The sequence below is a fragment of the Engystomops pustulosus genome, chromosome 6, assembly GCF_040894005.1.
Source record: "Engystomops pustulosus chromosome 6, aEngPut4.maternal, whole genome shotgun sequence".
NCBI lineage: Eukaryota > Metazoa > Chordata > Amphibia > Anura > Leptodactylidae > Engystomops > Engystomops pustulosus.
The window spans coordinates 36,558,490-36,575,679 of NC_092416.1; the positions used below are offsets into that span (position 1 = coordinate 36,558,490).

The 17,190-nt window shown below is 38.9% G+C and overlaps 1 protein-coding gene across 1 annotated transcript in view; it reads left to right on the plus strand.

The window, feature by feature from the left end:
* Window positions 1–392: 392 nt before the first annotated feature.
* The window catches only part of SIK2 (salt inducible kinase 2), a 109,001-nt gene continuing 92,203 nt past the window's right edge, over window positions 393–17,190 (plus strand). Inside the window, exon 1 of the mRNA XM_072155741.1 lies at window positions 393–977. Within this exon, the coding sequence (XP_072011842.1) occupies window positions 843–977 (135 nt within the window). The 5' untranslated portion in view covers window positions 393–842. The remainder of the gene's footprint in view (window positions 978–17,190) is intronic.

The following is a 17,190-nucleotide window of genomic DNA, read 5'->3' on the forward strand; positions in this document are numbered from 1 at the left end:
TCTATAGTGTGATATATATGTTACATACAGATCTATAGTGTGATATATACATTACATATGTCATACGTGTCTTTATTGTGTGATATACATACAGGACACATATATGTATATCATAGACCAGTGTAAAGTAAGAGTTTATTGTTTCCCACAGTCCAGCAGGAGGGTGAGCTGTGTGTGTGGTAGCCGGCAGCACCGCGCCATGCTCGCACACACATTCACCCTCCTCCTCCTCCTCCTCCTCCTCCTCCTCCTCCTCCTCCTCCTCTCCCGCTCCCGCCATGACTGACAGGCCGGGCACAAGGGCGCTTGACGTCAGAGCTGGCTCGGGTTGCTAGGGGCAACCCATTTGGCAAGTGAGCTGTGAAGGAGCTAAGCCCCGCCCAGGAGACCTCCTGCAGCTGTGACGTCAATGCACACGAGCCTGAGAACATGAAGCGGTGTGCAGCGGCTGCGGCTTGTGCAGAGCTCCACTCACTGGCCTCCTGCAGCAGCAGTAGCTCCATGCCTGCACAGCCCTCCATGACACTGCCTGCTGCTGCTGCTACAACTTCATTAAAGTGACTTTCCTCCCTTGCTGGATGTGACCCTACAACTCCAGGACAATGAGCAGAACTCCAAGGTGTCTGTGCATTCCCCATGGGATGATCTGTATCCTGGACTCCTGAATTCTTTTTTTTTTTTTTTTACAGACTGGACTGGACATTGTTTCTTTGTACCTGCCCCAGAGCCCCCCCTGTGGTGACCTGTGACGGTGGGCATCTGCTGCAGGGTGGGGGTGTGATCGTGCCACGGTTGATGTCTTTTGCCCCTTTGTCATTTGCCTCCCTGGCCTGGGTCCCAGCATGGTCATGGCGGATTGTCAGAGGCATGTACACCGGGGTCCTGTCCGGGTCGGATTCTATGACATAGAACGCACTTTAGGGAAAGGGAATTTCGCCGTGGTGAAGCTGGCCAGGCATCGCATTACCAAAACTGAGGCAAGTAACCCCAGCGGGCTGTTATAGGGTCACTATCGCCCTTACAGCTACAGGTGGCGGTCATGTCTTTTCTTTGTCTTGAGATACTTTATTGTTACGTTTTTTTGACAACCATATGGAGCCGTATCCTGCATTATCCCTGTATCTTTATGTGCTTGGTATAGGAAAAGCTAAAAAGCAGCTGCTCACGACGTGCGAGACACTATATCCTTTACAGCTTCTGCCTCCTCTAGTCATCTATATAGCACCAACGTATTCTGCAGCGCTGTACGGAGAATGTACTTTTACGGGTTACGTATAGCACCGACAAATAATGCAGAGTTGTATAGAAAATGCAATTATATGGGTGATATATATTGCGCCAACATATTCTGCAGCACTGTATAGAGAATGCACTTATATGGGTGACAAATAGCACTCACATATTCTGCAGAGTTGTACAGAGAATAAACTTGTATGGGTGACATAGCACCAACATATTCTGCAGAGTTGTACAGAGAATAAACTTGTATGGGTGACATATAGCACTCACATATTCTGCAGAGTTGTACAGAGAATAAACTTGTATGGGTGACATAGCACCAACATATTCTGCAGTGCTGTATAGAGAATGTACTTATCGGGGTTACATATAGCACTCACATATTCTGCAGAGTTGTACAGAGAATAAACTTGTATGGGTGACATAGCACCAACATATTCTGCAGTGCTGTATAGAGAATGCACTTATATGGGTGACATATAGCACTCACATATTCTGCAGCGTTGTACAGAGAATGAACTTGTATGGGTGACATATAGCACCAACATATTCTGCAGTGCTGTATAGAGAATGCACTTATCGGGGTTACATATAGCACTCACATATTCTGCAGCGTTGTACAGAGAATGAACTTGTATGGGTGACATATAGCACCAACATATTCTGCAGTGCTGTATAGAGAATGCACTTATCGGGGTTACATATAGCACTCACATATTCTGCAGCGCTGTACAGAGAATAAACTTGTATGGGTGACATATAGCACCGACATATTCTGCAGCGCTGTATAGAGAATGCATTTATATGGGTGACATTTAGCACTGGCATATTCGGCAGCGCTGTATAGAGAATGCACTTATATGGGTGACATATAGCGCCAACATATTCTGCAGTGCTGTATAGAGAATGCACTTGTATGGGTGACATATAATGCCAACATATTCTGCAGCGCTGTACAGAGAATGCACTTGTATAGGTTACATATAGCATTGACATTCTGCAGCGCCGTATGCATGCACTTGTATACATAAAGCTATTGAACATAAAATCTATAATATCTAGAGGAAATTCTATGAATTATAAGCAAATAGCCATCTAATAAATGGCGTCTGATTGTTGGCATAATTGAAATTGGTGTCAATTTCCCCCGTAGGGATACAGTACAGTTCACCATTCATCTGTATTGATATATATTTGCATTCATCAGCCCCTAAATATAGTGTATAGTATATAGTGTAACTGATTACTAGCAACAGTGTTTGGAGTGCAAGCACTGGCACCTCATTGTATCATTGTCTGTTTCCATGATGGGCGAACACATTGAATAAGACTTCATTTACCTATTTCTAGGTCACCTTGTGTCTGTGACATTCCATCCATAATTGTATCACACATGGGAATAGCGCTCCAAAATATGTGAGACTATGTACATTACATCCAAGTTCATGCAACTAATTCTAGAACATTGTCATTGTCAATGACACAAAGTCATGTTTCCCCATTTGTGGTTTCTTTTTCATTTTTCGATTCGAGCTCGGAAGTTTCTTTAACCCTAGAAGACCCAAGTAGTATTTAGGTTTTTGCCTGATATAAAGATTGTATCAATATTATATTTGAAATGGATGTAAAATACATATTGGCTATTTCATATTTATGTTCGGTTACATATTTTTTGATACATTTAGGAAGTTTTCAAGATTTGTATTGTGGTTTCTCTGCTAAATTTTAACTGTGTAGTCAATATTTTATGGATAGTCAGTCTATCTATCACCAATCCCATTTATTAGCTATCTATGTATCTATCTATCTTACTGGTTATCTATCCCATATCTACTACCTCTGTATCTATCTGGTTATACAGTTCAGTTAACATGTCTGTTAACCCCATATATATTTCATGCATATCTTTTATTGTCTCATGTCTATTTTGTCATCTATCTATCTATCTATCTATCTATCTATCTATCTATCTATCTATCTATCTATCTATCTATCTATCTATCTATCTATCTATCTATCTATCTATTCATCCATCTGTTAGCTGATTTATTATCTATTTGTTTCTTTCTATCAATCTGATTATCTAGTGTCTATCTATCAGTCTATCTACTAATATCATTATCTATCTATCTTTTTCAAACTACGGTAATACTCCGTCACTTTCTTTCTGGTATAAAATTACCCTCTGTCTGTCTATTTCTTATCATATTATCTATCTATCTATCTATCTATCTATCTCATCCTTCCAACCCATCTATCTGTTGTATCTAATAGACACTTCCCTATCTCTTTCAATATTAATACAAGAGGTCACAACCAAATTCATTATAATTATTAGTTCTGTTGTATATAACTTCAATTAATTGCCCATTTTTATCACACACATATTTCTTTACCATTATCAATATGTAAAAAAAATCGGTTCAATGTGCATAAAGTCCTATGTGGTTTTTAAAGGTTGATCTGTATAAGTTATAACCTGAAAAATCACCCTGGTATTTTGATGCACCCCAGCAGTGCATGGTATATAATATCTTCTATGTACGTGTCCTGGGTTACAGCTTTTTGGATGGAGAGTAGTGTAGAGTCGTCTTAGTGTCTCTGCAGGATTTTATGTTATAACTTTGTCTTTCACTTAGATCTATAGCGAGAGGCCGGTGTTTACATTAATTTCCTGTTTGGACACAAGACGTGTTGCTTTTTTCACGTTGCGCAAGTTGACATGACCCAGAATTCAGGTCACGTTGGTTTTTCTTTTTTTGGTTGTGCATAGATCTTCTAGATTTTTGGACAGACTTCCTATATCTGTGGCTGCGCTTCAGTGTAAAGCCCCTCATTCATGGGTTATATCCCTGTCTACGCTGGAATGTGTACATCAAATATTCTGCACATCTATAAGCCCACTATATAGAAGACTTTGTGGTCATTGTACCGTTTTTTTCTTAACGTACAGAAGTGAATTTGTCATAGAAATCAGCAAAGTTTCTTACAATGTAAATTTTGACCCCCGAACTCAAACTTCAAGGAAAGTTAAGGAACGACTTGTTTTGTTTGGTATTGTAATATTATAGGTTGTTCTCCATCCCTATATAAGGGCAATGATTTTTGTCGACTTGGTGTAAAATTTGCTAAATTTGTGCATGGAAATTCATCATTGACTCTTGTGGCTGAGATCCTGTCGCACAACTTGCCGTACCTAAAACCTCAAAGAATACATTATCAGCTCTGCTACCTTCCAACAAGTTGTCTCTTCTGCATTCCTACAACTGACCTGCGAGTAGTCCCGTTTGATAAAATGTATCAAACTTTTGTATCGCTTTTAAAATAACAGCAATATATTCCATCACATTGGGGGACATTTACTTAAAGTGTCGGTGTCTGCATTGGCTTTGTTACCGACCTGCTCTCGGAAAGAAGATACACATTTAATATTGTAGAGCTGTGCAGAGACATTTCTGTCCCCGAGACCATTTTCTGTCCCTGGGACCAAAATCTGTCCCGAGCACCAGAAATGTGTCCAACAGTCCCTGCTAGACCAGTTTTCTTTTGGTCTACTTTCCGCCAGTTTACAGCGCCCAAAAATGGCTGTGACACATATTAATTCTGTCTGAGTTTCCACTCCGCCAAAGCCACGCCCCTTTTTGGAGAAGAGTCGGAGCAGACGGAAAAAGTCATTTTTTCTGTCCCCGACAGCTAATAAATAGGTCTGAGAGCAGAACATGCGGTGAGAGCGCCACAAAACTGGCGGAAACACCATAGTAAATGTCCCCCAGTGTGTTTGGGATGGAACCGTTGATATCAGTCCTTCTCTACTATGGGATTTATATTGTCTATATGTTCTGTATTTATATGTTCTATATAGACGATTGTCTACAGGATTTCCTATGTAGGGTTTTAATGTATTGTAAGAAGTCACTTTACATGGGATCGTTAAAGTGGTTTATACCATCTCCTTACAATTCTATAGTGAGTTTGGCTCCACTAAGTTATTAGACGGTAGGACATGATCTACCAAGTATAAGCCGACCCAAGTATAAGCCGGGGCTGCTAATTTTACCACAAAATCCTGGTAAAACATATATATATTTTTTTTAATTGAGTATAACCCGAGTTTGGGTTTTCAGCACATTTTTGTGCTGAAAAACTAGGCTTATACTTGAGTATATATGGGTACTACTTGTGTTTCAGTATCACTTTAGTTTACTATATTGACCTTGAGTTGTGAGCAGATGGATGAAACTCCAAACTTTACTACTCTCACCCTAATATCCATCCTGGATGCTAGAAATCCCTATAATAATTGATGATGCTATACTGTCACGGGGTTCAGTGTTGAATATTTAGACTGCCAGATTGGTAATTGTTAAAAGTTATCTAACCCACATACAAGGAGTGTTGACATCTCCAGTAAGCTATACACTTTTCTGTTCCATGTCCAAGAAAAAAAACGAATTTGAATAATATCTTTCATCAAAATCCATCATGATAAACCAGGGACACTTATCCATAGATCCAGGCACCGTGACTTTGGTAACCTTCTTATATTTGTTATCCATGGCCTCCTTCTCTCTAAAATCAACTTTCAAAATTATGCTAATGAGTCTGAAGTGCTTGGGAGCATTATAGAGCCCCCCCCCCCCCAGTGCTGCAGATTCACAGGCTGTTACAATGAGCAGAACATGTGTCACCCAACCCCCTGCTTTCTCACTCCTCCCTCTGCCTGTGTAATCTAGCAGCAGCAGGAAGTGCACATCTTGATATGTAGAAATTTTTGGAATTTTATTACAGTTTTTTTTACTTTTCTTTTCTGCGAGTCATGTTGCACAAACAATGTAATGACGAAAATCTACAGTAATTGTTGTATTCCGCTCATCTATGTGATTCACTGCTACACCCTGCTATAGGCTAGATTTTTTAAATTTTTCTCCAGAAACAATAGGAACAAATGTAACTTCAACCTTTCTAGGAAATGATAAGTAAACAGAACCAATATACACATTAGTTATTGTGTTATTTTTGTGTTGTTTTGGTGAGTTGTGATAAGCTTCTCAGCATGGCTTGGGTATAGTTTTTATAAAATATTATCATATAACATGCCTCCTCCTCTGCTCCAGCACCTCCTCTCTGACAATGGAGAGGATTATAATTTTCAGGTATATTGACTGATATCTCAGCAAGTATGGGGGCTAGAAAGAAAATTCTAAATCTGTGTAGGAGCCTCTACATTATGGTATGTTTATCGCCACATGATAGACGTGATAGACATCACTTTGGCTATAGATGGTCGGCTACATTTTGGCTTAAGCCGTTGCTTTGGGTTGATGGATGTACAGTGGATACCTACCATGACATCTCAATTTTGAATTTCCATTGTTGGCTCCATGGCGCTCATTGAAATTATTTTACTATGTGAACATACCCTTATACAGGCAGTCCTCGGGTTACATACAAGATGGGGTCTGTAGGTTTGTTCTTAAGTTGAATTTGTATGCAAGTCGGAACTGTATATTTTATCATTGTAATCCCAGCCAGAACTTTTTTGGTCTCTTTGACAACTGGATTTTAAAAATGTTGGGTTGTCATAAGAATCTATATTAGCACTAAAGCTTCATTACAGACGCCTGTGATAACTGTTACAGCTGATTATTGTAGCCTAGGACTAAAGTACAGTAAATTACCAATATCCAGAGGTCCGTTTGTAACTAGGGGTCGTATGTACGTTGAGTGTTCTTAAGTAGGGGACCGACCGCCTGTAGTTCACTACATTGTATAACATATAGATATAATTATTGACTTCAACTCTGAAAGGCCACGTTATCCTTTTAGAAGACCCTCTTATCCAGGCCAGATTTCCTGTGGGGGGTTATCAGTTCCACCACATCCACTGCTCATCTTCTGTAAGACCTTTGTTATCCGTATGGTGCTATCACACAAAGTTGATGCATGGACAGTTCAGCTCCCTATAATTAGGAATACCAAGGCTTTATATTACATGGATGGGTCCCATTCGTTATACCAATTCTGGTCCCATTAGTTATATCTGGGTGCTGTATTAGTTTATTCCCCCCACTCGGGATTTCTGGATGTCCACCTTCGTAGGGGGTGGTAGGTGTCAGCATAACCTTGCTTTACCTGTTCCTCTGATATAGCGTACTACGTAAATACTACAGCCTGATGTATGGTATGCATTGTACACTATGTGCCTGTAACCCAATCTGTATGTTCAGCATGTTGTGTACCGGGGCTGGGCAGTCTACAGAGCGGAGCTTTGACAAAGAATAACCAATACTTATAGTTTATATAGGAGTCTAATGTACAGAGACAGTATACAGTTGCCAAAATAATACATAATCCAGTGGCTACAGTTGCCTTCTTGTTCCCTATAGCGCTACCTCTGTGCTGGACAATGAGGTGTTTCTGGTACCTGACTACTTACATCTTCATACCAGTCATAGCTGCCTTTCCCTGTGACGTACTCAAGTAATGCCCAAGAGAAAGAAAGATTGCATTAGACCCAGCTGCTGCTACACTACTACGTATTTTCTGCTTCCCTCTTACCTGTTTCCTTTGGTAAATGGTGGAAATTGTTAGAAAAATAGCGGTGGGAAAATAGCGTAACCTGTCAAAGGGCATCCGTGACCTTGTACAATAAGGTAAAACTGAGCCAATTAGTTAACGGAAATCTAGCAGACAAAAAACCCCTACAAATACCTCCGCTCCTCTTCATCTTGATCCCAGCGCTGTCCGCCGCTAGTCTTGATACGCCGGTATCACCTAGAAATGAAAGTTATAATTAGCAGCATGGAGCACAGGACAAGATGTGCGGCATTCCGGGTTGCTAATTATGTACACCTTCGCCAGCCTCTCACGTGACGTTGCCTCATTCATATATGAATGTATACAGTATGTACCATAGGAAGTGCTGATGACCTCTCTTCACCCTTCCCTTTCCTGCGCAATGACCTCTGCACAGGTCACAGAGCATATCCTCAACACTCTCCCACAGAGATTTCTTGTTCCCATGCAGCTGCTGTAAACCATATCCCTAAATGCTGTTAAAATGGTTGCCTGCTATCAGTACATTATTTGATATTGTTTTCTATGATGAAAAGTTATACAATTTTCAATATACTTCCTGTATCAATTCCTCCTTCTTTTGTAGATCTCTGCTTACTGACATTCAACAGGAAACTTCACTGTTTACTTCCTGTTGATAATAAAACGGTCCATGGTCATGTGATGCCACACAGGTGCATTACACGGCTAGTTATATTAATCAGAGCCGTATGATATATAACGAGCCGTGCACCTGTGTGACATCACATGACCACAGGAAGTAAACAATGAAACTTCCTGTCGAACTACAACAAGCAGAGATCTAGATAACTGTGAAGAATCGATGCAGAAAGTATATTGGAAAAATGTATTTATTTTTCTTTACACTAACAATATCCACTGCTAAAAGTGGACAATCCCTTTAAACAGCAACTTGGTTACACGGCGGTTCCTATTATCATAATTAAAATAATACATTTGGCATACAGCACCCATGACAGAAACCAAAACGACCTATTTAGTAAAGGAGGTGTTGAAGAAGCACAATATCCTCAAATTACCTGCCTCAGAGCCGGATAGAGCCATACAGGTAATTAGGAACTCTTCATAAGACCAAAATTGATTTTAATAACCTTGGCATGTTTATAATCAGCTATTTTGATTTGTGATGAAATTACCTTTAATTAGCGGCAGGTTGCATTTTCGGATCTGCAGGAAGATGAGTGTTAGATTCTTAGATTGACAAAACTTTCATTTATATTCCAGTCACATATTTACAAGATTATACAGGAAAATGTGACCACTGATGAATAAAGCTGGAACTAGGGGTCTTTTTTAGGAGGCGGGGGGGGGGCAGGATTTTGTAGTTTAACTGTAATTTCATGGAAAAAAATCTGTGCAGTTTTCTCCAAAATCTATATTAAGGTAAGAATACTGTATGAGGATCCTTAGGGTGAAGACACACATGGCGTTTTTGGGCCGTTTTTACTAAGTGCGTTTTTTGAAAACGCATGCGTTTTTGTCCGTTTTTCCGAAATTGCGCAATGAAAAACGGACAAAAACGCATGCGTTTTTAAAAAACGGATGCATTTTTTAACGCATGCGTTTTTAACGATCTGAAAACGCAATTAGTAAAAACGGCCCAAAAACGCCATGTGTGTCTTCACCCTTAGGCTGGGGACACGTGATGTAATCCATGAAGGGTAGTCACAGCCAAACCCATTTTGTATGCAGCATATTAAACGCTTCTCCTGGTGGACAGCTTATAAGATGTGATTTTAAGATTGGCCATATATGTTCCTATAAATGCCTCTTCAGTGGATTATGGAATTGGGATAAAATCCACCTTGGTTAAAGGGGATTTCCAGCCGCCTAGACAAATAAAGGCTTAGTCTAAATTCACACTACATTTTTTTTTTTGTGCATCCAGTATATAAGGCATGATACTCCCAGAGTATGTACTGATATCCATAGAGATATACTGATAGATGGAGACATCCTTTTTCATATACCGTATTTTTCAGACTGTAAGGCGCACCATCAATAAATGCCTATTAAAACGTCTAGGCTCATATATAAGGCGCACCTGATTATAAGGATGAATGACCTGCAGGTGGCAGACCTGTGCACAGTTCAAGGCAGCTGTTGTCTGTAATTATGGTTCATATATTGGGGGGCACTGGAGAAAATCAAAGGATTTTTTGTGCGCCTTATACTCCGAAAAATACGGTAAATTGTATACTGTGGGAAACACAGGGTGGAAAGAGGTAGAAAGCTGTGTCTTTTCACCCTTCTCCCTCCTGATGAGCAACGTATACACACAGCAGAGGCCAATAAAGAACATGGGGGATGGATGCAACTGCATTGCATTCACCCCCGACCTCTGCTGAGCATACACTCTGGCTGGAAACAGCCAATCAACAGCTACTTCAGAGGTTCACTTCTCCTCCCACTTTCAGGGGAAGAAGCCAAACCTGATTGGGCATACAGTGGGATACGTTCTAGCCCTCCAACATATCCTTACAACGGAGAGCAATAATGAAATGTGAATGTAGCTTTATCGATAATATAGCCGTTACCGGGTGATCAGTAGGGTAGCGACACCCGGAACATTTGCCGATTCTACAGATAGAGATAGAAGCAAACTGCTCCGATTTCAGAATCCGCTCTTTATATAGGTCGCTTAAAGTTTAGGGGGCCCAAAAAAAAACTTTAAAAGGTTGGGGGTCAAGATCTATTCTACAAAACCACTGAATACTTGAAGTTCTGCAAACATTTACCCACTGGTGATATGGCCTTTAACCCAATCCCCTTTTATAGATACTCCCACCACTACTTCTTGCCATATCAAATACAGGACACATGGAATTTTTTGAAAGTTGGAGCCAGACCTGGCCAAAAATATATTTTTCAGTATAAAGGTTTTGCCTTTTAAATTTTTGCCCTGACCATAATTACCTTGAGAGGTTGTTGGTAGTTCCAGTTTCCAGTAACCACTATGTAACCTTGATCCATTGGTGATTTCAATTCCGTGGCGGAATGTGTTTTTTCTCGGAGCAATGAAGGGGCAGGATTACGGTAAATATATATATATAGTTATCTGAAAAGAAATGAATTTGTGTTGATTTTCAGCCTGTTCCCATTGCACATAGAGGATCAGCAGCTCCGGCACATTTCAGAATCCTCTTATCGCCTTTTACGCTATTACTTTATCTTAATTATGGTAGAACACCATGTTCCTAGTAAATGAAAGGCACGGACGGGAGGAGCGGGAAGCATTTCTAGGTTACCAGTGCATTCGGGGCAACCACCCTGCTCGTAAGGTAAATATAATGGGAGACTTTTCTACATTGGATTTCTACAATGCATTTGCACAGCTGGATGTGATTTTTGATACTTTTATGCCCGTAGAAAAAAAAATATATATTTTTTTTCATAAAGCAATATAGAAAATTGAGGACTGTAGGAAAGTGGTAGTTCAAAACTGCAAAATTTCAACTCATTCTTATTCACGAAGTCTTAGCGCCACATTGCGTTATGGTTGTGCCTGGTATTACATCTCAGTCCTATAAATTATGAACACAAGTGCAGACTCCCACTGACCTTTCTTAGGAATTAAATCCTAGACCCTTTAAGGAGTCGTCTTAGTTGCTGTAATTTTTTCCGTTTTAGCTGTTGGGGCTTACCTGTAATAATCTACAGGTCGACTTCTTCGTCTTTGCCCCGCAGACCTGTCAGTAGTCTACAGGTGGCACTTTCTTTAATGTTACCTCTTAATTTTAATTTTAATTCATTTGTCACTTGACAGACATCACTTGATGGAACGTAATCCTCCCGTGATTGAAAACGTGTTAAAGGCCTAGATTCAATCCTGTTGGTTATGACTGCACATAGGAGACTTGTCTAATCCATGGTGGAGTAGAAGTTATTAGATAAAATCATCTTCTGTCCATCACAATAAAGGGCTGTCTTGTCAGTGGGCAATAAAAGGATGCTACTATAGACTTTCTGTATGCTACTGCTGCTCACCTGAATTTTACATTTACATTCATTTTTATATATCAGAAGTACAGAAGATCTGCCAGGAAAGTGCAATGTATTATATAGCAAACCTAATACATTATATTAGATTTTTCCTTAATCTACTGAAATTGTTGATGTCCCCAGGTTACTCTCAGGGGGTCACAGTATTTGCATTCTGATGAGGTCCCATGGTTACATTTTACTCCTTCAATGTTTCCATTTCAACAAATGAATGTTATTGTTTTTATGATAAAAAAAATAAAATTATTCGATTAGTATAACTTTTTATAATACAAATAATATCAATTACTTGTTGAAAAGGGAATATCCCTTTAAAGAGGGCTGAAAACTCCAACCCCGTAGACCGCTTCACCGAATAGGGAACAACAATGTGGTTGGTTTGATTCTTAGTAACTGGATGGAGCGGCAGGAGCAGCATGCGTACTGCTACTCTATTCAATAATATGGGACATTGGAAGTGCTTGGTTTTCATCTGCACATTTAAAAACCGTGAATGGGATTGGCTGAGATACCCGAGAGATGTGTTCGGAAACTACACCCGCTCCCATAGTATTGAATGGAAAAGGAGGATGCATGCGCAACCTGCTACTGCTTTCAATTAGTAACAATGGGGCTCTCAGTCGTATGAGTAGTTGGGGGTCATTTCTCATGATCACTGGTGTCCCAGCAGTCAGACAACCACAGATGAGATTGTTGGTGGGTCAGAGCATGCACAGGAGGTTAAGGCCACGTTCCTACTCTAATTTTCCGCCCTCTTTTCTGTAACAATCAAACTTGGTACCTCGTAAACTTTTGTAAAAAAAAAATTTTGGGACTATTTGCATTTGATCTTACTGGTAGAAAAAAAAATGAATCATATTCATTGCGGGTCACAAAACCAAATGACCCTAAAAATATAATTCTGGAAGTTCAAACGTGAAGTGGTTAAAACTTCCTATTTCTGGAGCTATTTATACGTACAGTAACAAGTAGCACTGGAAAAGTCTTCGCTGTGAAAAAGAAATAAAAAGAAGAAAAAAAAAAAAAATTCCGAAAAGAACGTTATTCACTTTAAAAATAACCACTGAGTCATGGAATTTCTTTTTTGCACCTCTTCAGCATTGTGCTCCATTGTTTTACAGCCAGTAATATCTATTAATTATATACCTCCTCAACATACTGGGGGAAGGAAAGCCCGGGGTGTTATGGGAGTCTCTTTTAAAGTTGAAAATGATGTTATCTGCTTTTAATTGCAATTTTATTAAGATAAGAAATTCAAAAATAGAATTTCCAACTGAGATGTTAACTGGTGGCAAAATTTGAGGATACCTTTACATGTACCATTGTATTTTATCTGTGTTATCTCTCCGTCCTTGTTGGTTTATGTCCATTGAATGACTTTAAGTAGCGGTTATTATAAAGGAGGGATATGAATATGTGCGGTTTCCTTCTGCATGTTCCAAAAATTGATCTATTTTCAGAACCCGATGCTCAGATTGGCGTATTTAAAGGCTTTTATGACTGTTGTTTATACTTCTTTTTTGCCATATTACAGGGAGTCCCCAGGTTCCATAGGTTTGTTCTTAAGTTGAATTTGTATGTAAGTCAAAACTGTATATTTTATAATTGTAGTTCCAGACAATGGGTTTTTTTTTTTTTTTTTTGCCCCAGTGACAATTTTTTGCTGTAATTGGACCAAGGATTATCAATAAAGCTTAATTACAGACACCTTATAGCTGATCATTACATCCTCGGACTAAAGTAAAAGCATCCAGAGAGCTTCACCAGAGGTTACAATGGGCTGAGGTGTCCGTCTGTAACTAAGGGTCGTCTGTAAGTCGGGTGTCCTTAAGTAGGGGACCGCCTATATTTACTTTCCATTTGGGAATATCATCAGGACTGAACCAGAAACACTGTCATGATATTCACTCAATCCTTATTTTTTCTTTCTTTTGACTCTGTAATAACCCAGGATTGATTAGGAAATCCAGAGCCACTTCCAAGTAACTTTTATTAATAACAAAATTCTGACTATATAAAGTTTCCCTACTAATTACCCAGAGGTAGTAGCTACAAAGAGAGAGAACCAAAAACCTCTGTATATATTGATTTTTAGATTAAGGTGTGTAATACTTCATTGTTCCTGCGGAGGCACTGTGGGAAATAGAAGACAATCTACCTTAATTTCATGTTAATTATAGTTGATTGCTATGGAAAGGTTTTCAGGGGATCCTAATAATCAAGGTTTCTTTTTGGGGTTGTATTATTACCCAATTAAATAAATCCTTAAAGCACACACACACATATATATATATATATATATATATATATATATATATATATATATATATATATATATATATATATATATATATATATATATATATATATATATATATATATATATATATATACGTTCTTCTCCCAGCACTATTTTAGCGAATGTCATCCCTATAATTTATGGGCTTGTCATTCTTTGCATGTGCTTATCCACTAAGTGCTGAGTTTTATATACCAGTGTTTTCTGTGTTTTTCTCCTCTCAGTACATTCACAATGAAGTAAGAAAACATTTGTTGCCAGTTTGGCCTGGAGCAAGCAAAGCAATTTTTTTTTCTTACATTCCTAGTGGATTATGAGAAGTTATGGAAATTAGGCAGAGGGTGAAGCGAGGCCTTTAAAACCCCTGTCCCATTTTGCAGCGTGAAGTGTTTTTTTTTAGTCTGGGGGAAAGCACGCTGGAATGTAACACTAAATGTCATGTTGTAGAAGGCGAAATTCCACTTGGCTCTCAAATTGTAGCAAATAATCCGAACCAGCATTCAATCAATTAGAGGCCGTGTCAGTTCTGTTTAGGATAAATGGATACATTATCGTAGGGGGACAATGGTCGCCTTCTACGCCTGTATTATCATTGAGAATACTTCCACACGTCGCCTCATACAGGAAACACAGGATGATTTTTGTTATACCGAGCTCAGAACCCTAGAGCTATTTTATCATATAGATGGGGACATATCCTCCTCCTTTACATTATGTTTCACTTATTTAGACGTGACAATAGTTTTGTCATTTTCTTTGGCAAAATTTTTTTTTTTTTAATCAATGTCTACTTAGTGATTAGCATTACAGCCTTGCAGCGCTGTTGACCTGGGTTCATGTCTCAGGGTCAACATCTGCAAAGAGTTTGTATTTTCTCTCTGTGTTTGCGTGGGTTTCCTCCGGGTCCTCCGGTTTTCTCCCACACTCCAAAACATACTGGTAGGTTGATTACGGTAGATTGTGAGCCCCTTTGGGGACCGATTTTGCAAGCTGTGTGCAGCGCTGCGTACTCTGTGTGCACTATATAAATAAAGAAATTATTAATTTTACTTAATTTTTTTGTGTGTTAATTTTTAACAAAAAGGAATCACATTCTTTCATCCATTTTGTTAAACAATTATTTTTGATAATTGGCTTTTCAAAATTCCTATAAAATAAGATTTTTTTTCCATTTAGGCTCTATTGTAATTCTTGCAACCACACCCCACACCCCCTGTTGTAGCAATGTGTAAATTCTTGTACTTCTTATTTGTTACAACCAATTACTGTATACACCGTTTATGAGTTTTTGGAGCCTTTACAAAACAATGCTGTTATTAACACAAAACAGAAAAAAGGTGTAAAAAAAAAAAAAAAAATTAAATGTCTCCACTTCCCCCTTTAACGGTTCTTTTCATATGGTCTCAAAATATAGATCAAACTATAAAATGTAAAGAATTATTATTTGTACTCGTGGTATGGTTGTAAAGAAGGATCTATATGGAAACAAGCCTTCAGCATGTCTGCAAGACTCTTCAGCAATAGGATAGAAAGTAAAAATGCTAATTTATGTATTTTTGCCCCTGTATCTTTAAGCTGTCTTTTTTTTTTTTTTTTTTTTTTTTTTATTTAACCAAAAAAAAAAAATTTATCTCTCAAGTTTATTTTACCTTTTTTTGTGTTGTATTGTTACATTTCTATTATTAGCGTGATATAGAAATTTCTATTACACCCTCCACATTACATCTAAGCTCTGGTAGCATGTCCTATCCCCATTTCTTTTATTAAGCAAACTTTTTACTAACTTTGCAAGTGTCACCTATGGAGGTGGAAGCAAAAGTCTCCATATACAGTATTTTTCGGACTATAAGGCGCACCGGATTATAAGGCGCACCTGTTTATAAGGATGAATGACCAGCAGGTGTCAGACCTATGCATAGTTCAAGGCAGCTGTTGTCTGTAAGTGCGGTTCTTATATAAGGCGCACCTTTGATTTCTGAAAAAAAATCAAAGGATTTTTTGTGCGCTTTATAGTCCGAAAAATATGGTAAATTACACTTAATGGTGTAGTATTTGGTTCTGTTCATCCAGTAAATTTTTTTTTTTTTCATCCTTGCGTGTTTTAACATTGTTCATTTTGTAGTAGTTAAACAATTACCGATTCTCGATGTTGTCCCCTATGTGGATCGCTGTGTAATAAATTCAGGTGTCTGAGGAGTTACTGTTAAAAGCACAACACGCTGAATTTTTCCCCTGGGGAAGAATGAGCTCAGCAGTGGAATCTGTCCCTAGTAATTTGCTGGATGCGTGTTGAAATGAGACCAAAGATAACAAGAGGGCGGTTGACTATTCCCAGAGCGGACTCACAATGTAGGGTAATATTACTGTGCTTCTCTTTTTTTATTTTTGTATCGGGCTCGGGATGTTAGTTGTTTTGCAATGTTCTGCTTATCTGTTGTAAATCTGAGGAGTCTCTAGTCATTTGGGGTATTATACCCCCCCCCCATATTTACATAAGAATGTGTGATGTAATATGGATGCCACCTTTGATTTTAAACTAGAATTGGGGCAATATTTTTTTGAAGGGGCTTCCAACTTTTGAACAAAAAGTTGACATTTCAGATGTCCCAACACAACTCCAATATCTGTATTGGACTTGATCCAGGGGAATACATGCCACCATTATTGGATTGCTCATAGGCGGTTCTGGCAGAAAAAAAAAAACACCTTTCTGCATTACCGTACCCACTTGTGTTCCTGCACTTAAGCTTGCCGTTTCCACCCAAATTTTAGTAACATGACCGGCACATTTGGCCCAAAAAATCCACAATGAAAGCCTTACACTCAGCTGGTTAAAGAGCCTCATCCATAAGGTTAATACATCAACTTTAGGACCGATGGACACAGGAGGGGGGGGGGAGATTTATCATAAGTCTCTTAGAGCAGAACTGATCTAGTTGTCCAATCAAAGCTCAGCTTTAATTTTAGAAACATCTGTGGGAAAATGAAAGCTGAGCTCTGATGGGTGTCCGTTGCACGTTTTTTCAGTTTTGCTTTGGTTTTCTGTCAGCAAC